Source organism: Fusarium phalaenopsidis (assembly GCF_050370095.1).
Source record: "Fusarium phalaenopsidis strain FUZ10S chromosome Unknown contig_32298, whole genome shotgun sequence".
NCBI lineage: Eukaryota > Fungi > Ascomycota > Sordariomycetes > Hypocreales > Nectriaceae > Fusarium > Fusarium phalaenopsidis.
The window spans coordinates 813,483-833,957 of NW_028145407.1; the positions used below are offsets into that span (position 1 = coordinate 813,483).

At 53.9% G+C, this 20,475-nt stretch overlaps 5 protein-coding genes across 5 annotated transcripts; 4 read left to right on the top strand and 1 right to left on the bottom strand.

The window, feature by feature from the left end:
- Positions 1 to 363: 363 nt before the first annotated feature.
- LRP88_06833 (nucleoporin Nup186/Nup192/Nup205) lies at positions 364 to 5,534 on the top strand (the record flags this gene model as incomplete). Its single annotated transcript, XM_083243370.1, has 5 exons — positions 364 to 553; positions 609 to 883; positions 944 to 4,931; positions 4,999 to 5,420; positions 5,478 to 5,534. The coding sequence occupies 5 exons, from the start codon at positions 364 to 366 to the stop codon at positions 5,532 to 5,534; spliced, it is 4,932 nt and encodes a 1,643-aa protein (XP_083100594.1).
- A 758-nt stretch (positions 5,535 to 6,292) lies between these two features.
- LRP88_06834 (uncharacterized protein) lies at positions 6,293 to 7,692 on the bottom strand (the record flags this gene model as incomplete). The annotated part of the gene is made up of 2 exons (XM_083243371.1): positions 6,293 to 6,492; positions 6,570 to 7,692. 2 exons carry the CDS (start codon positions 7,690 to 7,692, stop codon positions 6,293 to 6,295), a joined length of 1,323 nt encoding a protein of 440 aa, XP_083100595.1.
- A 1,641-nt stretch (positions 7,693 to 9,333) lies between these two features.
- On the top strand, positions 9,334 to 12,817 carry LRP88_06835 (DNA-directed DNA polymerase gamma MIP1; the record flags this gene model as incomplete). Its single annotated transcript, XM_083243372.1, has 2 exons — positions 9,334 to 9,490; positions 9,543 to 12,817. 2 exons carry the CDS (start codon positions 9,334 to 9,336, stop codon positions 12,815 to 12,817), a joined length of 3,432 nt encoding a protein of 1,143 aa, XP_083100596.1.
- A 1,012-nt stretch (positions 12,818 to 13,829) lies between these two features.
- Positions 13,830 to 15,675, top strand: LRP88_06836 (YAP-binding/ALF4/Glomulin; the record flags this gene model as incomplete). The annotated part of the gene is made up of 2 exons (XM_083243373.1): positions 13,830 to 14,645; positions 14,701 to 15,675. The coding sequence occupies 2 exons, from the start codon at positions 13,830 to 13,832 to the stop codon at positions 15,673 to 15,675; spliced, it is 1,791 nt and encodes a 596-aa protein (XP_083100597.1).
- A 1,183-nt stretch (positions 15,676 to 16,858) lies between these two features.
- On the top strand, positions 16,859 to 20,278 carry LRP88_06837 (uncharacterized protein; the record flags this gene model as incomplete). The annotated part of the gene is made up of 1 exon (XM_083243374.1): positions 16,859 to 20,278. One exon carries the CDS (start codon positions 16,859 to 16,861, stop codon positions 20,276 to 20,278), a length of 3,420 nt encoding a protein of 1,139 aa, XP_083100598.1.
- Positions 20,279 to 20,475: the final 197 nt, after the last annotated feature.

Sequence of the window (20,475 nt, forward strand, 5' to 3'; positions counted from 1 at the left end):
CTCTAGGTAACTTGCCGGTTTTACGGTACAGTGCGAACAGGCTGACCTGCACCCCCTGTCACACGGGTAGGTGCGCAGGTACACGGTTCTCAGTGTTTCCGGGGGGGTGTTGACTTTTCCCCGTGGTTTAGCCAATGAAAGCTCAGGGAGCTCCCAACTTGAAGGCAACAAGGCTGCCAGGTACTGTACCTTCCTTGGGTGCAGAATCTCAAAACACCGACCGCTAGCAACCGCCCGAGCATCTACAAAAAAAAAAGATCCAGAACTCGCCAACCGAACGCACCACGGTGCAATCTGCGCAGCTTGCATCGACCGCTTGCTGTTGGGTCTATTCTCAACATGCGATAGTCCTGAACCACCATCATGGCCGAGATCACCGCTTTAGATGCCCTGCAAGCTTTCCACCAAGGGCTTCTATCATTACGCGAAGGTCGCGTCGAAGGCGCCGAGGCTCTCAACAACGAATTCCTCGTCCAGGTTTTCGAGACAGAGCTGGGCAAGCTCTGGGATAAGCCGGCAAGGAACGAAAAGAACCGAAATGCAGTCAAGTCTGGTAAGGAGTTCAGCTGGCGCAAAGGGAAAGCTGATTCTAACTGACGGTCGTCCAGGCAAGGTTGTCATTGACGGAGACGAGTACTCGATAAACGATGGCTTCCAGCAAGATGTTCTCACCCTATCCGACGAAGTCGAGCTTGACGAACTCGAGGCTACGCGATGTGTCCTCGAGTCGCAAGAAGACCCTTCCACATTGGGCCGATCCCTCCTCGAATGCGCCATCATCCGATTTCACCAGCAGCGCAAATATGTTCTAGATATTGTGCGGCTGCTTCTCGAGATAGACGGCCTCGATGAAGACATGGCCGATCCCGAAGCGCTCGAGAGTGTGAAGCTCTACGTGGCCCAACGACTACTCCAGCCCAGTATGGGTGCCGATGCCTCGAAGCGAATCGTGCCCAGGTGCATGGCGTCCATGAAGGAGATCAAGGCATGGCTTCAGAAGATTGGGGACAAGATCGCCGCCGCCCAAACCCTCGGACAGTCGACGAATGGCATGTCTGAACAGATGGAAACAATCGAGTTCTCCCGTGTCAGTCTGATCCAACAACACGAACTCGTGGGTGTCATTCTCTGCCGAAGCGTCGAGATGAGACAAGGGTCAACAGCGGATTTCCTTGATTTTGTGGCAACGCTCAAGAGAATGGACAAGTATGATGCGCTGTTGGTTCATCTTATTCCGTCAATTGGGGCGTACATCTCAGTTTTCGGATCTGCTGAAGGAGGATATGACTTGATCAAGGCTCGCGAACTTCACGGCAAGCTCTTTCCCGCCGACGATGCACCATGGCCACTATCCCAGCTGCATGCAGCTTTCCGCTCCTGGTGGCTCGCGGAGTACAGCGGCTTCTATGTTGATGACCCTCCGGAGGCGGCGATTCCTCCCAACACTGACTTGGACGAGGAGGACCGTCAGCGATCGAAGCTATTCCTGGAGGCCCTCAAGGATGGGGCGTTCGACTTCCTACTCTCGATTGCTGCAGATGTCAAGTCTCCAGATTGGCATGACCCCGTCAGAGCAGGCATGCGCAAGTGGCTGCAACGAAAGTCTCCCGCCTTGGCACCTGATGCCATTCCATTTTCTGAGTTCTTCCAGGCATCGCTCATGCTTCAGCTCGAGGTCTTTGTCGACGCATTCATCTCCAACCTTCCCGATGTGCTTCGAAAGCTCCGTGTGGAGGAAGATGAACAGCGCCAGTCGAGCCAGACACACGAGCAAGATCTAGACCTGGAGCGATTCTTACTCATCATTGCCTATTCATATGAAGGCCGCCCAGACGCTGCTATGAACTTCTGGTCTGACCCGGATAGTAACCTAGCCGGATTCATGCACTGGGCTTCTCGAAGAGCATCCACGCCCCTGGTGACCGCGTTCTGCGAAATGCTGCAGGCCATTTCAGAAAACGAAGAATGTGCTTCCGCTGCGCATGAGTTCCTGGTCGATGAAGGCCATCATTCATCAGGAAAGATGCGGAAGTCCCAGTCTCTCACATGGGCGCAGATTTTCCGGGAACTCGACTTCTTCTCCGCCAAGATCAGACAAAAACCAACTCCAACTCAGACGATACGATATCGAAACGACAAGCTCAGCAGCGACCAAGCGGAGACAGAACCCGAATCAGCCATGATGCTTGAGTGCTACCTTCGTTTAATGTCGAAGCTGGCTAGCGAAAGTGAGACGACACGGCACTTCCTACTTCACAACCCTAATTACAACCTCGTGGAGACCCTCTACGAACTCGCAAGCAGCCCAATTCCTCCCCGACTACGCGGCTGCACGTTTATGGCTCTACGAGCATTGATGGCACGCAAGTCGCTCCAGGAGGGCCATGTGATGTGGAGCTGTCTGGATACGTGGATTACAGGGGGTTATGCCTCTCATGCAACAGGACCTCATCGCCAGGCCCAGCAGTCGCCGACAGTGTCCATGGACCGGATCTTTGATGAAATTAGCAATGGATTCGAAGATCCGGAATCCTTCATTCAACTATTGCTCTCGTTGGTCTGCCCAGCCATTGACAGCAGTCCCCTGAATGATGGGCTCCCCTTCCCAGAAAACCTTGGTTCTGCATTCCGCATGCCCGGCATTGAGGTTTATGTCGACTTTGTCATGGGCCTGGTGTTGGCCACGAAGTCAAATGATCTCCAGGATGCGAATCAAACTCGGGTTCTCCGTCTCAGCTGCCTCGACTTCATCCTCATCTGCCTGACCACATTCAACGAGGACTTGATCATCATGGCCAACGAAACAAACATCAACGTCGATGCAGTCATCTCAACTACCGATCTAGCAACATATGTACGCATGCATCCGTTCGCGAGGGTGATGGAGTGGATGTTCAACGACAAAGTGATGACGGCGCTGTTCAACACAATACATCAGGAGCCTGTTGATGTGGGAAATGCCGCGCCTGACTCACCCTTGATTCTTGGCATCTTGCGTGCGGTCGAGGTTATCTCCAAGGTTCTTGATTTACAGGCCACCTACCTTGAGCTCGTCCGGCCCATTCTCAAGGCCCAGTCCAGCCAGCGTCGACCCCCCGTAGCAAATGCTGCCTTCTCTTCCTTCGAAGATGGCCTCGTCACTAGACTGAATCTCGTTGTTGATTTGGGAAACTACTGTGGCATCGGACACCCCGAGCTTACACTAGCATGTCTCAAGCTTCTCGAGAAGATGTCTTCTTCATCCAAGATCACCGCGATTTGGTCAGGATCTAACAGACAGGCGCATCGCAACAAGGCCATCGTTGCTCTAGAAGCTAACGGTGAGCATGAGGCGATTTCTCGGTCCTTCGTCTCAGAACTCATCACCCCGCTGGAGGCCGGCCGAGAGGCAGATTCACCGGCATACATCACCAAAATCTACATCCTCGACTTTTTGTACCAGTGTCTGCAGGAGACTCCCCGGAAGCCCACAATCGCGCACTTGCTACTGGGCTTCAAGTGTAGCATTGATTCTCTCTCGATTGATGCTAAGGGCTCTTTCGCTTCCAGAACCTCCTTGTTCCACACTCTCCTGAGGTTGCTTCTAGAAGCTCCCTCGGGCGATGCTCAGGGAATGCGACAATGGCTCATCGCTATCAAGTCGAGAGTGATGCGCATTCTCCATATCCTCTGGAGCTCGCCCCTTTCTGCCCCTGTTGTGGTTGAGGAACTTCGCGAAAACGAGATTCTTTTCCACCTCCTTCTCCGTGAGGTTGTCATCAACCCGGATCTACCTTGGGAGGGCGAGAATGTTGCCGTGGTTCACTTCCCAGTGACCGAAGGTGCGGTGACCCTGGCCGACTTCTTGGCGCTCCGGAGGATGGGTCTGGAGTACATTGCTATGGAGCTTTGCAGTATCTCTCAGAACCGCATGCCGAGCCTCAAGAGGCGAATCTTTGAGGCTCTGAATGGCCAGATCATAGGAGAGGGCAACGCCCCAATCCAAATACCTACCATCTTCGACCTCTACGATTTCCTACTCCCAGAAGGCGTTTGGGAGATCCCTCTACCCCCTCTCCAGTATTACAAGGATATTGACCTGTCAGCATGCCTGGAGAATGATGCCGACTCAAACCCCATCTACAATCTCGATCGCGTCAAAGAAATCCTGCTCTTGAAGCGCGGCGAGGCTCAGGGGTCAGGGGCGCTGGTTGCTGCTCAGGACCTTGCCGCTATCGAGCGAGAAGAGGCTATGATTCTTGAGTACCTTGTCTCCTCCAACCGGCAAAAGCAACTTTCCACTCAGAGCCTTAAGGTCCTGAAGACATGGACGAAGCTATTGCTTGTCATGATTGAGTCGAATGACTTCAAGGGCTCCGCTCAGACATCCTTCTTCTTGCAAGCCCTCCAGTCGATTCTCCCCAGTCTTGAAGCCTTCGCGTCCGAGCGACCAGCTGAGGCCCTTGAGCTTGCAAGGCTCGCCAAGATTCTTCTCTTCAAGCTCGACCTCTCGGCGCCCGCCGAGGACAAGCAAGGCTCGGCAATTGGCAATCTGGTGAGTGACAAGCTATACCAGCTTTTCCAGATCTGCCTCCAGGCCATTGGCAAATGGGCTGGCACCCCAGAGCTGAGGTCGGTCTACTACGGCATCTGCTACCGCTACCTAGCGGGTATGTCTGACCAAGGTGCACTCACGTCCAACCGCCCCAAGACCATCAAGACTATCCAGGTGTATGGCGAGCGGCTGATCAACGTTATCTGCGACGATGCCTATGGTGGTGAAGCACAGTGCCAGACAGCAGCCCTGATCCTGCTCAACGCCTTGGTCAGTATGGGCCGTCAGGAGGACGAGGATCATGTCGTCGAGACTCTGAACCGACTTAACTTTATTGGAATCCTGGTCGATTCACTGCGCAATATCATGCATGAGTGGCACGAGGTCTTCGGTTCTAGTATGTTCACCATTTATCTTATCACTTACCTACTCAAGGTTGGCAGGACTAACAATGAAATTCTCAGGCAACTCGGAGCAGGAGAATTATCAAAACGCGCGCCTCGCGCTCCTGTTGGAGCTATCGCAGACTCGTTCTGGTGCCAAGTACATTCTTCACTCCAACCTCTTCCGAGCACTCGAGCTCTCAGGACTATTCGCGGCAGACCCTGAGCTCCAGATCAACACGGCCAACCCGCGTGCCCTCGAGCAGCACTACGATCTTCTCGCCCAGGTTGTGCGCATCATCGGCGCCGCGCTCGTGAGTCGGGGCAGCCACAATGTGGTGCAGGGCCGCAGGTTCCTCTCTGAGCATCGCATGCTCGTGACACACTCTCTCAAGCGCAGTGCGGGCATTGGCAGCGGTAATGCCGACGATGGCCTGGACTCGAAGATTGAGGAGCTGGCAGAGGGTCTAATGGTTATCATCGCGGCCACTCGGTTCCTTGAGGTGAGATTGGATTTCCCTGTCACAGATAAAACGCAAGTGTTTGCTAACCACCTACAGTTTGAGAACGAGGTCATCCCCGAGCCTAAGCAGCCGACCCATGGACTCTTCCACTAGGCCAAAGAGAAGGAGGAGGGAGTTGTATAGTCCAGCACTGTATCAGGTTGTGTGTATGTGTCCCCGAGACAGGATATAGCTTGCAGAGTTTAAGCGGCGTTGGCAGGGAGGAATGAAACATGGATGCATCGTGGGGTATAGTTAGTAGAGTCGAGATAATTACTGCGCCAGGTACCTTAGATGAAGAGGCAGATTTCGCGTCTTAATACCTGACCTCCTCAAAGAGATGCAGATACTCACCTGTGCCAATATGTCGTCGCTGCACGTCGTACACACGTCGCGTGAGCCGCGTCAAGAATCTGTGTCTATGCGTCAATATACCATTGACTAAAGTAACCTATTCACAGTGGTTTGGACTTCTAAGTTGTCCCTTCTGTAATCCCCCGGGAGCATATACATAGCTCCTCCAATACTCCATACGCCGGCCCCACGATCCATGTCGGCATAATAGCCTTGCTAGTGTGCAGATAAATCAAAGTAATCCGTGTTTCCCCTTATCCATGTAAATGCTGGGTATCTGAATATGACGCCCCGAAGTGAACCCATGCTCCGTAGCAAGAAAGGTGATGCTCAGCCAGATGGGATGTTGCGGTAAAAGGCCGCCCGGCGCCCAGGGAGGGCATGCCGGGAGTGCCAGTGAGATGGTGAGCCAAGTGCGAATTGGTTGCATCCAATATCGGTATAAAAGAGCCCCGATTAGCCAGATGGAGCAGCATTGCGATCCGATGTGCGTCTGCGTGTCCGTAATGTTGTGGAGATCAGGACAGTGTGTTGGCCTTGCGTTTGCCCTTCCGTGTGGCCGTCATCAGCTTCAGCTCCAGGGGCCAGAATCCCTTGGTCTTGCTGTTGTAAGCGTCACGGGACTTCATGTCGATCTTTTGGCGACACATGGGGCATTTTCCTCTGGTAGCATCGACGTGAAGAGACTGATGCAGACACGAAGCGCAGTAGAGATGGCCTAGATACGGACAGCGTTAGTGAATGTTATTGGAGGTTTGAGGGGTGGCAACTCGAGGACGCCGGAAATTCACATACCACAATGGGTAACCGTCAAGTTGGCAGCATCATCCATACAGATGACGCACTGGAAGGCGGCAATCTTGACGCGGTCATCTTTCTCAGGCTTCTTGAGATCCTCAGGCACATCATTAGTCTCGGTGAGGTCGATCGTCGCAAGGTCTGATATCGGCTCGACATCGATGGGCGACCGGGGATGCTTCGGTCCCAGGACTTCCTCAACGTCTTTGGGCATGGCGTTTGATTTCCGCCTCGGCGTAGTCCTCGTTGGATTCGCGGGCGCGGTGTTTGTGGAAGTTCGCCGGCGCTTGTTGGCGTGAGCTGGTGCAACACGACCGGCGGCAGCCGTTGTCGTCCTTCGGAGGGCTGGGGGCATGGTGTCGGAGAAGGAGCTCGCCGGGCTGTCAAAGAAGTCGTGTTCGTCGAAAGAATCGAGGGTGCGCAGCGTGGATTGAGATTCGGCGGCGGCGTTGGTTGAGGAGAAGGAGAGTTGTGTTGTGGAACGCTCGGGGCCTGAGATACAGGTGGTAGAGGGGTCGCGTGGGGCGGTAGCAGCGTCAGTGTAGGTGAGCGGCTGAGGCAGCGCGGATGCCTGTAATGTTGGATGTTGATTCACGCCCTGACCCTGGCTCTGGCCTTGGCTTTGGCTATTTCGCGTATTTGGATCGGTGAATGGAGGGTATGTTGAAGGAGACGAAAATTCGGTGTTGATTATTGCAGCAAGGTAAGGGTCGTCGACGTCGACGTGCGAGGGGGAAAATGGATCCTCTAAATCAATCAGTTGGTCTGCGTCTGACCACAGCTCAAAGTGCTGTCCCTGCCATAACCCCACGGGCGCCGACGACAAGCCCGGTAGCCTTGGAGGAGGCGTCGAGATGTTTTGCGTAGGGGCTGTAGAGGCGGCGGCGGCTCGTCTTGGGGATGAGGCGAGGTGGTGGTCGTCGTCGTGGTGATGATGTTGGGTGGTGGAGGTTGCGGTCGGAGAGGGACGGCGATTTGAGTTGGAGTGCGAGGGTGGCGAAGAGAGCAACGTGGTCGGGCGAATGCGCTGGCCGGCAAGACCACCATCAATCTGGGATGTCTGGATTGGCCTGGGTGAATGCCCGGCAGCTCGGTCGGGGGACGAAACAACTCTTGACATGGAGATTGCGAACGGAGGGCTGTTTGTCGTGTTCCAAAACAGGGCTGCGTTGTCTGTAGGGTCGGCGGCAAGCGAGCGTCAGAAGCCGCAGCAGCAGCAGTAGAAGAGAGGGAGGAGGGCTTCGGGACGGCCGCAGACGACGGAAGAGGAGTGAGAGAGAGAGAGATTTTCTAACCTTGCAACAGTCGGGCGACAAACGAGTCCATCCAAAAGAATCCGGGGTCCATTGTTGGCCGCCAGAGTGGGTGTTTCTGGTGCAATCCGTGGAGTATTTCTACCGTCTGTGCTGTTTGAGTGGCCGACGAGAAGGGACTGGCCCGAGGACGCTACGGACGGGCTCCGAGTGGATCAGGCGGAACGGAGGAACAGAGGCACTGTGAACAAAAACACCGATAAAATAACGACAAAAGGAAGCAAAGTGCCTAGGTATGCTGAAGTCGGAGGACGGGCGAGTAGGCACAAGTATAAGCACGAGGGCGAATGCACGCAGTCTTTGCTGCTTGACTTGAAAAAGGTGTTGATGGATGGAACCTCCGGACGGGGCTCTCGGCTGGAGCAACCATAAAACAGCCTCTTTTCGCCAATTATATCCCGACTCGACACTGCAACGTGATCTCACGGCGATGCTTTGCAGAGTTTAAGCGCCCATCGTAGACTTTACGAGTAATGTTCCTGGTGTTTCTCGTGCGAGAATTGCACTTGAACACCAGGCTCCAGGTGTCAATATGGTATCGGCCCCTGCAGCGTCATCATCACCATCATCTTCCCTCAGAGTGACTACTTCCCATAAGTAGATGGTAGTGGATGGAATCAGGCAAGTGAGCTAGGTAGGTAGGAATGGAGGCAGGCACGCCGAGCTACATAGCCAGCCGTACGTGGATTAATACATCCAATATTCATATATTCATCTCATCACGCATTACTTCCATCCAATGTCCGGGCTATCACAACCTCACTTGCTGTATGTAGTCTCCCACTCCCGATCTCGACAAACCCTATTGAGTTTCGGTCTCGGACATCTACACTCGGCCTTCCAGCCTGATTACGGACCACACTCCGGAAGGCGAACTCTCTTCCAGTAACAAGACCATTATTGTCTCAGCCAAGTCGTCCAGTGTGGGTGTTGTTCGTTAAGGGGCCGTTGTACGACGACAGTCCCTCCGCAATTTACCTTTCACAAACTCCAGTCTCTTTACAGAATTCAAAGGCGCACACGAGGTAGGACACACTTCCGGGATGAGGCGAAAGCAGCACCATGAAATGGCCTGAGCTGACCTGAAAAGTCTGAGAAATTCCTCGGCACTTTTATCTCCAAGAGAAACAAGATGTACAATACCTTTGTTTCCTGTTTCATCAAATTTGTGATGCTATTCGAGGCCTCAGATCTGGCCGCCCGAAGCATGGAAGCCCCGCCCTCTCGTCCCCACTCTCTTATCCATGCCTGCGGAAGGCCCCACCAAGATGCACGCCGTCATCTGCTTGCAAGGGCCCGCTAGTAATAATTTGATGGCAATGCCAAATTCATCACCTTCTATCTTGCTTCAACCCTCCCAAGAGATACACACGGCAAACGGGTGCAGTCAGCATCGCGGGCGCATAAACGATCCCACCATCGCCGTGATGCAATCGCGCATCATCTGAATGATGTTCACGACCGCCTCTGGTCGTCCATTGCACGGTTCGACGGCCAGCTTCATCCGAATCGCCCGCCACCAGGCCTTTCGTCGCCATGCCTGGATGGCCCATGTTCGATGGCTGGCCGCCGTCGCAGAGCAAAAGAAACAGACGACGCTTGCTCGTGAGCTTCAGCACTCTACTTTGATAGAAATAGTTACTAAGCGCGACCTCAGTCCCATCCGAAGCGCGATACAACGAGATAGGCGTCCAGCAACTCAGCTCTCACGTATTCAATCAAATATTTCCCAACGGCACCAAACCTCCCCCGCCGGAACTGGTCGAGTTATCCAAGGATCATTTGCGCCGCCATGACTTGCTCGGAAAGAACACGGACAAATCTGATCCCATAGCGTTCGACCTCCCACCGCTACAGGGCGATAACCTTGATCATCACTTTTACAAGCTCGGCCTCGATTGCGCCGAGCCATTTCTGTCCAACGCGAAGCAGTTTGCACGCGCCAACCCCCCTCCAAAACCGAGACAATGGGTTCGCGAAAGTGGTTGGACCAAATACTATCCCGATGGACAGACCGAAAAAGTTGATGCGCCTGATGAAACCATGCTTTGCTTCGATACCGAAGTCATGTGGAAGGAAAGTCCATTCGCAGTTATGGCGTGCGCCTCGAGCCCAACCGCTTGGTATGCCTGGCTCTCCCCATGGCTCTTGGGGGAGACGGAAAACGACCGGCAACTAATTCCTTTGGGTGATCCTACCAAGGACCGGGTTATTGTTGGACACAACATAGGTTATGACCGGGCAAGAATCTTGGAGGAATACAATATCAAGCAGACACGAAACGCCTTTTTGGATACCATGTCATTACACGTGGCTGTCAACGGCATGTGCTCTCAGCAGAGGCCGACCTGGATGAAGCACAAGAAGAACCGTGAACTGAGGGAAAGGGCTGCTAGCCAAACTCCTGATCATGAGCTAGCCGAGCTTTTGAGCAACCAGGGTATGCACGACGAGGAAGAATTGTGGGTAGAACGGAGTTCGATCAATTCTTTACGGGACGTCGCCAAGTTTCACCTCAACATCTCAATCGACAAGGCTGTCCGTGATGACTTTGGGGAACGTGATCGGGAAGGTATCCTGGAGAAGCTGGATGAGCTCATGGACTACTGCGCTGCCGACGTGTCAATCACCCATCGAGTCTATTCGATTGTCTTTCCCAACTTTCTCCGGGTTTGCCCGCATCCTGTCAGCTTCGCCGCCCTTCGACATCTCTCCTCTGTCATTCTGCCAGTCAACAAGTCCTGGGATGCCTACATTGCCAATGCGGAGGCGACATACCAGGAGCTCTCGGATGCAGTACAAGAACGCCTCATTGGTCTCACCGAAAAGGCCCTCGAGATCAAGAATGACGCTGACAAGTGGCAAAATGACCCCTGGATGCAGCAACTTGACTGGTCCGGCCAGGAAATCAAGATGGTCAAGGGAAAGCGGAAGAACGATCCACCAAGACCTGCGGCCAGGCAGAAGAAGCCAGGAATGCCCAAGTGGTACAAAGACCTATTCCAGAAGAACGATGCGCCGATTAACATTACCGTCCGAACCCGCATTGCGCCCCTGCTTCTTAAGCTTGCTTGGGATGGCCACCCTTTATTCTGGTCCGACAAATATGGCTGGACCTTCCGAGTACCGCGACAGGAGACTGCGAAATATACGGCCAAGTCGATGGTCAAATGCATATTTGATGAAACAGAGACCGTTCTGCGCGATGACCACGCCCACGCCTATTTCAAACTTCCACATAAGGACGGCCCAAACGCGCGCTGTACAAACCCGATGGCGAAGGGCTATCTAGCCTATTTCGAGAATGGCACCTTATCATCTGAATATTCATATGCCAAAGAAGCGCTGGAGATGAATGCATCATGCTCGTACTGGATCAGCGCGCGAGACCGAATCAGGTCGCAGATGGTTGTCTACCAGGAGGACCTCACAAATGGCCAACCCTCTCTTGAGAATGAGTCAAGCAGCGCAAGCGAGACGAGTGTCGCCAACACCGACGGGTTCATATTGCCACAGATCATCCCCATGGGCACTATTACTCGGCGAGCAGTCGAGAATACCTGGTTGACAGCGAGCAACGCCAAGAAAAACCGTGTGGGATCTGAACTCAAGGCAATGGTCAAGGCTCCCAAGGGCTATTGTTTCGTCGGAGCTGATGTCGATTCGGAAGAGCTCTGGATTGCCAGTCTGGTGGGCGACGCGACGTTCAAGCTTCATGGCGGTAACGCTGTCGGGTTCATGACGTTGGAAGGCACAAAATCTCAGGGGACCGATCTCCATTCGCGGACAGCATCCATCCTAGGCATTACGAGAAACAATGCCAAGGTGTTCAACTATGGGCGCATTTACGGTGCTGGCCTCAAGTTTGCGGCGACCTTGCTTCGCCAGTTCAATCCTAGCCTCTCAGAGAGGCAGACAACGGAGACGGCCTCGAAGCTATATACCAACACCAAGGGCACCAAGACCAACCGCAAAATTCTCTACAAGCGCCCATTCTGGCGCGGAGGCACCGAGTCGTTTGTGTTCAACAAGCTGGAGGAGTTTGCTGAACAAGAGAGACCAAGAACACCGGTATTGGGTGCTGGAATCACCGAGGCACTCATGAGCCGGTACGTCAACAAGGGCGGTTATCTGACATCTCGCATCAACTGGGCCATCCAGTCATCGGGAGTCGACTATTTACACCTGCTAGTTGTCAGCATGGATTATCTTATCAGGCGGTTCAACATCGACGCTCGTGTCGCCATCACAGTGCACGATGAAATCCGCTACCTGGTCAAGGAGGAGGACAAGTATCGCGCGGCCCTTGCCCTGCAGGTCGCCAACGTTTGGACGCGAGCCATGTTTGCTCAACAGGTTGGCATCGAAGACCTTCCACAGTCGTGTGCTTATTTCTCCGCGGTGGATATTGACCATGTTCTGCGTAAAGAGGTGGATATGGAGTGCATCACGCCAAGTCATCAAGCCCCAATTCCGCCCGGAGAGAGTATCGACATCACAACTCTACTCGAGAAGGGTGAGGCCGCCAGGCTGGACCCTGCCGTAGTGCCTGATGTGAGGTATGCACCCAAGCTGGATGATATCGAGTATACTCCCCGCGTACCTGTGATGCAGGCCATCCAGGAGGCAACGGAGGGAAGTCTGCCTTTCCTCAAGGCCCAAATCGTTGAAACTGATGAGGAGCTGCGCGATATAATCAAGGAGGTCCGCGCAGTTGAGCTGGCAGCGGCCAAGAAAGACAAACCCATGACCAAAAGGCAACTCAAGAACGTCTTGCCGTACCGCGCCTATCCCAAGCTCGTTCCTATGAAAGAGCCCATGTCGGTATCGGAGGCCATGGGTGCGAGATACCAAAACGGTTATCAGAGCGAGAAAAAGGGGTGGTTGCACCCGAACTCGAACAAAGGCGCAAGGTCAAACTGGGGGCTATGAGAAGACTGGGCTTACAGAGTGTCTCTTTTTCGAGACCTGACTCGTCAACCTGTACAATTTCTTTTGTGTCGCCCCCCGCGCGATGTATTATAGGGTTTTAGGGGTTGTGTTGTACGACAGTGTATGATTGCATCTGGGTTAGGTGTTGGTGGTTGAGTGGTTCTTATGACGATGAAGACGGAAAAGGTCATGGGCGGATGATGTCTATGCTGTGTATGGTTGTACTATATGTATGTTGGCTACCTACCTATCGTAATGTATCCAGTTAATGAGCCTTGGAATTGTTATTGGCGTCCTGGAGCTGTCTTGGAGTTGATACCCAATGCCAAGCACCATGTCGATAAGGTGAGCGGGAACCAATGCGTAGCCTCAAGGCTTGGCTTTGGATCAGAGCTCAATCCCTGTAGATCAGCGGCTTGATTGCAGATGCTGTGCGCAGCTGTTTACACTGGGCACCCTGATTGTTTACCCAGCAAGTGTTTGGCATCCATCGTGGCACCATGGATTCATAGGTACACAACAAAAAGGTATACTTCCATCTGTGTAGTGGCGGTAGTGGTGATCTGGCATTTTAAGCTTGAGTGGAAACAAGCTCATGGCCACAAGCGTGATGACGAAACAGGCCCGCGCGTAGCGGCAAGGGCACCCCACCACCACCACCAGCATCGGGCAGGCCCTCGTCATCCCTCCTCGCATGTTGCGTTTCCTCCTCCTCCAACACATACATACATACATTCAACAGACCACAAAAAACGGCCCATCAGGGGATTGTCATCCTTTTCTTTTCCCTGTGTCGTTTCATCCTTGTGTTCTTCCCCTCTGCCAGCAGCTTTCGTCCCTCGTTCTAACCGGCTTTGCGTCGTCAGCGACCCAACCCCTCCAAGCTGGCGGTAGAGCTCTTGGGTCAGCTCGACTGCAGACAACTTACAGCCTAGGCACCACGTGAGACGGAAAATAAAGGTTCTATCCATAAGAATTATCATTTAATAGAGTGCGACGACGAGAATTCATCATGGTGTCCGTCGAGGAAGCCATCAAGCGGCTCCAGGAGTCCCGCCCTCCCGCCACCGACGCCTTCACATACCTCACCATCGTCGAGACGCACCTATCCCCCGAAGTCCTCCCAGCACTCCACGAGATCCTTGAAGATGCCGAGCTCACAAATGACATTGGCTGGGACCTTGTAGAGATGCTCATCTCCGTTCCCGGTAGCGAGACCTGTCTCGAGACCATCGCCCGCCTTGGGAACCCGCGCGAGGTCATCATCAAGGTCCTCGAGGTCCTCGACTCCAACTCGGAATCCGCAGAGGCCGGAGATGCTTCAGCGAGCGCCAAGTTCATCACTCTGGTCGGCATGTTGAGCATCCTGCACAGAAGACTTCAGGTCAAGGCGCCCTCGCGATTCCTCCACTCCACACTACAGACAGTCTACCGAGCCTACAATCCTCGGGGTGCTGAGACCACAGCCGCGGTTATCGACCTTGTGCGGTCCCTCTCTGGGAGAAAGCGCCCGCCACTGCCCACACGGCAATCCAGCACCAAGCTAGAGACGCCTTTCCAAGAGACCGACCTTTCCAAGAGCGCTCCCGATCCCGAGGCGGATGCCGGCCAGAGCCCAGGCGAGCCTGAACTCGTCGCCAGACTTCTCCAGTCGTTCATCACCAGTATCCTCGAAGCGTATGTCAACTCGAACAGCATGGAATGGGCGTCGAGACTGTTGGAGTACTGCACCCCAGAGAAGATTGTTCCTGGACGACCGACTATGCTACAAGCGTTCAAGCAGGTGGAAGAGCTTCAGGCCAGGGACGCCTTGGTCGGGCAGTTGGTGGTAAGCTGGCTTTTTCATGGTATTGGTTAGTCTGTCGCTAACACGCTCGCCCCAGGCTGTTGCCCGTGACTTGGGTCTTTCGAAGATGCCTTCAGCAGAGGTTAAGAAGGCTTTGGAGGCTCCAATCTCCAAAAATCCCCTGTCGGTTGAGCCTGACCCCAAGAACCCCGATGCCATCAAGTTATCGACAGGTGGTTTCCTCTGTCTGACAGCCTACCGCATGTTTGCATCCGATATTTTCGATGCCGATTACGACCAGCCCGACGTCAACATCTTCCCTGAACACCATACGCTGTTGAAGCGATTCCTTGGAGACGAACCTCAAGCGCAGATCGTGGGCAACCCCGGTACCGTCGAGGCGTTGATTGTTATTGCGCTCTGGCTCAATGACCAGAAGCGCTTGGTTGGACCCAGTGCTGAGAAGGGTGTCAACTTCATGTCAAACCACCACCTTCTAACACTCGTCTCTGTCTTTCATCCCTCATTGCGGGTTCGGAATGCAGCCACCGTGATGGCAGGGATAATACTTCACTCGGATCCCGACGAAGATGACAGACTGAGCATCCTGGAAGACTTGCTGGAGAATTGTATGTTTTCGTCTCTGCAAGCATGCGCCGTGACATGGCTACGGGAAGAAATGATTGCGGCCCGCAAGGCTGGTTCCAAGGGCCGATTTGCCACTCCAGAGTGCCTTGACGGGCTCCAGTACACCCTCTTTCAGGATCTTGTGTACCTGAATGATACGGATTCAGTGGAACTATGGGAGTACTGGGTGCAGAATGCCCCATTCCACCTTCAGGTGGCCAACTTTGCCCTCTTCCTCTTTGGCGGGCAGGACTACAAGGACCTCGCTCCAGCAGGAATGGCAGCGGCGATAGAGCATCGATACGTCAACCCCTTGTTATCCGCAGCCAAGAAGCTCAGGGAAGCAGTAGAGAAGAAGGAGCTTGACGGGCAAGAGGTAGAGGGCGAGGTGTTGATGCAACTGGGCATATTGACCGACACCCTGGAACGGGTTCCTTTGCAGTAGAAGAATATTTGGCTTGGCGGCGTGTGGGAACTCTATTATGGCGTGGCACATGGCGAACTGGGAAACATGACTGATGACTGTATCGATGAGTGTATTAGAGAAGTTGTCAGACTTGAATCAAGGGCAGGCACCGTTGTTTCTGAGTTGGTCTCATGAGTGGTGTTTTGGTGAGGTGTACATGAATATTGGTGTCATGTTGTAGTGTCATGGAACTAAATGAATGGGCTTTTGCTATAGTCAGCGTTTCCAACATATAACCCACTACATATTACTTATCTGATGAGAGGTAAATAGGCCTATAAACCCACTGAGCCAAGAAATGACAGTCTATTAATGTGAGTTGGTGAAAATGGCTAACATTTCATGTGAGTGTAGGGTAGGTCATCAACAGACAAACATACCGGAGCGTTTCCTCCGCGGCCGCTGCCAAGGTCAGGCCTCGTCAAGATCTCGAATCAACTGAGACAATGACCAATTGACCGGCTCCTGTGAGCCGGTGCCAAGCTGGCTGCCGCGTTGGTGGCTGGTGAATATGTAACGGGTGATTTGCTGGCTGGACTTTGAAAGAGGTACGTCATGATGGACGTGTCAGTCAGTCATGAGAGCCAAGTAGTGAGAGCAATGGCTTGAGTACCGCCTCTTCCAAGAGGCCCAAATAAGAAAGACATCACGAGATGTTCTACAGCAGCAAATAAAGATGCATCATCTTGCAAATTAGCGGTTCATCATCGACGATTTGCTCGGCTCCTCGGCCTGTTCCTTGTCGCCCGCCCAATTTTAAGCTCGGGAGCCACCAAGCCAACATGAGCCAGAGCACCAAGCCACATGCGACGGAACGTGACGTCACCGTCCATGCGAGGAAACCAGAAACCCGTCGACGGGAAGGAAGGAGGAACGGGAGCGAGCTTGCCCCTGGGCTGAAGGGCTAGTAATTCATAGTTTAATAAAGAAGGGGGGGAGGACCTTGTTTTCTTTTCAATGCTTCCTCTGATGAATGTGAGTTACAGCTTAGAGATGCGACACGAACCATGACTGCTCACGGCCTTTGCTTTTACTTGTCATGAACAGCTGCTAGACTGTTGACACTGACACGGCGACTACGATACATTCCTCACTTACCCAGAGCTGGAAACCGCGACGAGTTCCCGAGAAGTTTGCGCGAGACGCATCAACACATTACAACATGGATCAGCAACGACACGATCTGAGCGACGACGACGCTCATGTCAAGCTTGAGACGACTGAGCAACACGACGGCGACCAACGACGAACGACCCTGGTAACACACCCAGAAGGCCATGTCGCCTTCCCTGGCCACATACCTCCCGCAGTCGACTCCCCCGAAAGCCCACAATCCCCCAAACACGCGGGCAAGAATGCGAACGCGGATGACGGAAGACCGCGCATAAGGTCAGAGCCCGGGCTTGTATCGGACGCTTCGACTCGACTTGCAACATCTCAATCCCAGACCCGACCAAAGCCCACCAAGACGTGGCAGACGGAGCAGCTACGGCGCAATCACCGCCAACACTCTTTCTTCCGACCAGGTCCCGCCAGGGCCGGCACATCATACCTCAACAAGGCCATCTGGGAAGGTACACGGTCGGACTCCAGCTCCAGCTCCAGTTCCCTGAATGAAGATGACGGCCAGGAAGTATCCGACCAGGAACAGAGGCGGAGGGCCCACGAGAAGATGGCAGCTGCGAACGAAGACGAGGATAGATATCGTCGGTTCAACGTTGGCAACCAGAACTATCGCACGACCGGAAAGGTGAAGAAGGATGGCCGTCTGCGCATCACAGTTAATGAGACGGCGGGCACCGGATATCTGGCCAAGGCTCTGGGGGCCGCCATGAACAAGGTTTCATCCACGAGAGACGACCAAGGGCATCAAGTACCAGAGATCAGACTGCCTGACGGATTACGCTCGTCTTCTGCTTCGATAGCCGACACCAAGCCTCGCTCACGACTGAACATCGTCATCATGGTCATTGGCTCGCGAGGAGATGCTCAGCCATTCCTTAAGATCGGCAAAGTTCTCAAGGAGGACTACGGGCACCGCGTGCGCATCGCCACGCACCCTGCCTTCCGTGACTTTGTCGAAAAGGACTCGGGCCTCGAGTTCTTCTCCGTTGGCGGTGACCCATCTGAGCTGATGGCCTTCATGGTCAAGAACCCTGGCTTGATTCCGACATTGGAGACGGTCAAGGCCGGTGATATTGGGAGACGGCGTGCTGCTATGGCTGAGATGTTCGATGGTTTCTGGCGCGCTTGCATCAATGCAACAGATGACGAGTCGGATCGCCAGAACCTCAAGATGATGGGTGAGAAGGATCCTTTTGTGGCCGACGCCATCATCGCCAACCCCCCTAGCTTTGCACACATTCACTGCGCTGAGGCTCTGGGCATACCCGTACACCTTATGTTTACCTTCCCTTACACTCCAACGCAAGCCTTCCCTCATCCTTTGGCGAGCATCAAGAACTCCAATGTCGATGCTGGCTATACCAACTTCATCTCATATCCTTTGGTTGAGATGATGGTCTGGCAAGGCCTTGGCGATCTGGTCAACGAGTTTCGTGTCAAGACGCTGGCCCTGGATCCCGTCTCAACCCTTTGGGCCCCTGGTGCCACATATCGACTCCATGTTCCGTTTACATACCTGTGGTCACCGGGTTTAGTGCCGAAGCCAGAAGACTGGGGAAGCGAAATCGACGTGTCCGGCTTCGTCTTTCTCGACCTGGCTTCCACTTTCAAACCTCCCAAAGAACTCGAAGACTTTCTGGAGGCTGGCGAAGCTCCCATCTACATTGGCTTTGGCTCAATCGTTGTGGACGATCCTGATAGATTCACCCAAATGATCTTCAAGGCCGTTGAGATGGCGGGTGTTCGTGCCTTGGTCTCCAAAGGCTGGGGCGGACTTGGCGGCGATGATGTCCCAGACAACATCTTCATGCTCGACAACACGCCCCATGACTGGCTCTTCCCGAGAGTCAAGGCGTGTGTCATCCATGGAGGCGCAGGGACAACGGCCATAGCTCTCAAATGCGGAAAGCCAACCATGATCGTTCCCTTCTTTGGTGACCAGCACTTCTGGGGCAAGATGGTAAGCAGCGCAGATGTTGGCCCTGAGCCAGTCCCCTACAAGCACTTGAGTCCTGAGAAGCTGGCCGAGGGCATCGAATTCTGCCTCACCGACAAAGCCAGGGACGCCGCAGGGGAAATTGCCAAACGCATTGCGGAAGAGGGTGATGGAGCGACGAATGCCGTCAAGGAGTTCCACAGACAATTGAACCTAAAGGATCCAAGCATCTTGCGATGCTCTATTCTCAAGGACCAAACTGCCGTCTGGGAGTTGAAGGGCACTCGCGTGAGGCTCAGTCCTTTGGCAGCAGATATCCTGGTGGATAACGGCCTCCTCAGTTGGAAACGCCTTCGGTTGATCAGGCATGTCGAGTGGAATGACTTCGAGGGCCCCGGTGAGCCGGTTACAGGAGTTGCAGGATCGATCGCCGGCACAGTTGGCGAGGCGTTTACTGGTATCGTCAGTGTTCCGTATCACTGGGCCAAAAGGACGAGATCCCGGAGAAAGAAGAAGGGTAAGAAAGGACCCAAGTCTAGCTCCAAGGAGCAGGCAAAGATGAACGGTAATGGGGCAGAAAACGACGCAGCTGACTCGGATGACCCCGTGGACGCTGCATCCCTCCACACTGAGACGACAATCGGCGAAACCAGAGGCCAGTATGTTGGCGACGTGGCAAGCGGCGTTGAAAGGACAGCGACTGCCATTGCAAAGGCGCCGGTAGATCTTTCAATGGCCCTGGCTCAGGGATTCCACAACGCTCCTCGTCTGTACGGAGATGACACCGTCCGACGGCCGCCTCGAGTGACGGGCTTCCGCTCTGGCCTTCGGGCGGCGCGCTTCGAGCTTGTTTATGGTGTCTACGATGGTTTCACTGGTGTGGTTCGCCTTCCCATCCGAGGTGCGAAGCAAAATGGCGCGATCGGGTTCGTCAAAGGAACAGGCATGGGCCTGACGGGACTGGTCCTCAAGAATCTTGCTGCCATCGTGGGGCCCGTCGGATACACACTCAAAGGTGTGGTCAAGCAAGCTGAACGATCCAAGACGCCACAAAAGTTGATCCGTCGTGCTCGCATCGTCCAAGGGCAGAGGGAAATCAAGGATCTCCCAGATAACAGGCGGAAGGACCTCGCAAAGGAGGTTGTTGAGGGATGGCACATCATGAAGGACCTCTGCGAGATGGTCAAGAATGTAGAGCGGCAACGAGGCCTTGTCGGGCATATCGGTAGGGTACTCCTCGACACAGGTGCCCTCTTCGAAGACGTCGATACCGCAAAGAAATCCCTGAAGGCGTTGAAGAAGGGCGAAACCTTGGAGGATGTCCTGAGCCCGGAGCGAGGAAGAGGTCGTGACGGAGAGAAGAGCGGCGAGAAACGCAGCATCTCTATTCGGAGATCGCTTAATTTGGCCAAGAGAAGTGAAGACCGGAAGCGGGCATTCTCGCCAGAGAAACAGGAGACCAGCCAAGGTCAGCAGGAGTCTGCGCAGGGAGATAGGCTGCTTGTTCCGGGAAGTTGTTAGGATGCGGCTCTTTGTCAGTAACAGCGAGGCGTTGGAATTCTCTGGATGAGATACATTTATACCCAGGTAGCTCAGTATCAACTAGAATGAGTAATGTGAGTTCACAAATTTCATGCACCGTGTAGAAGAGCCATTCTTACGTGCTGGTGGTTCGTGAAACCCAATAGTTGGTTCGTAGAGAGTATGGCCGGTCTATG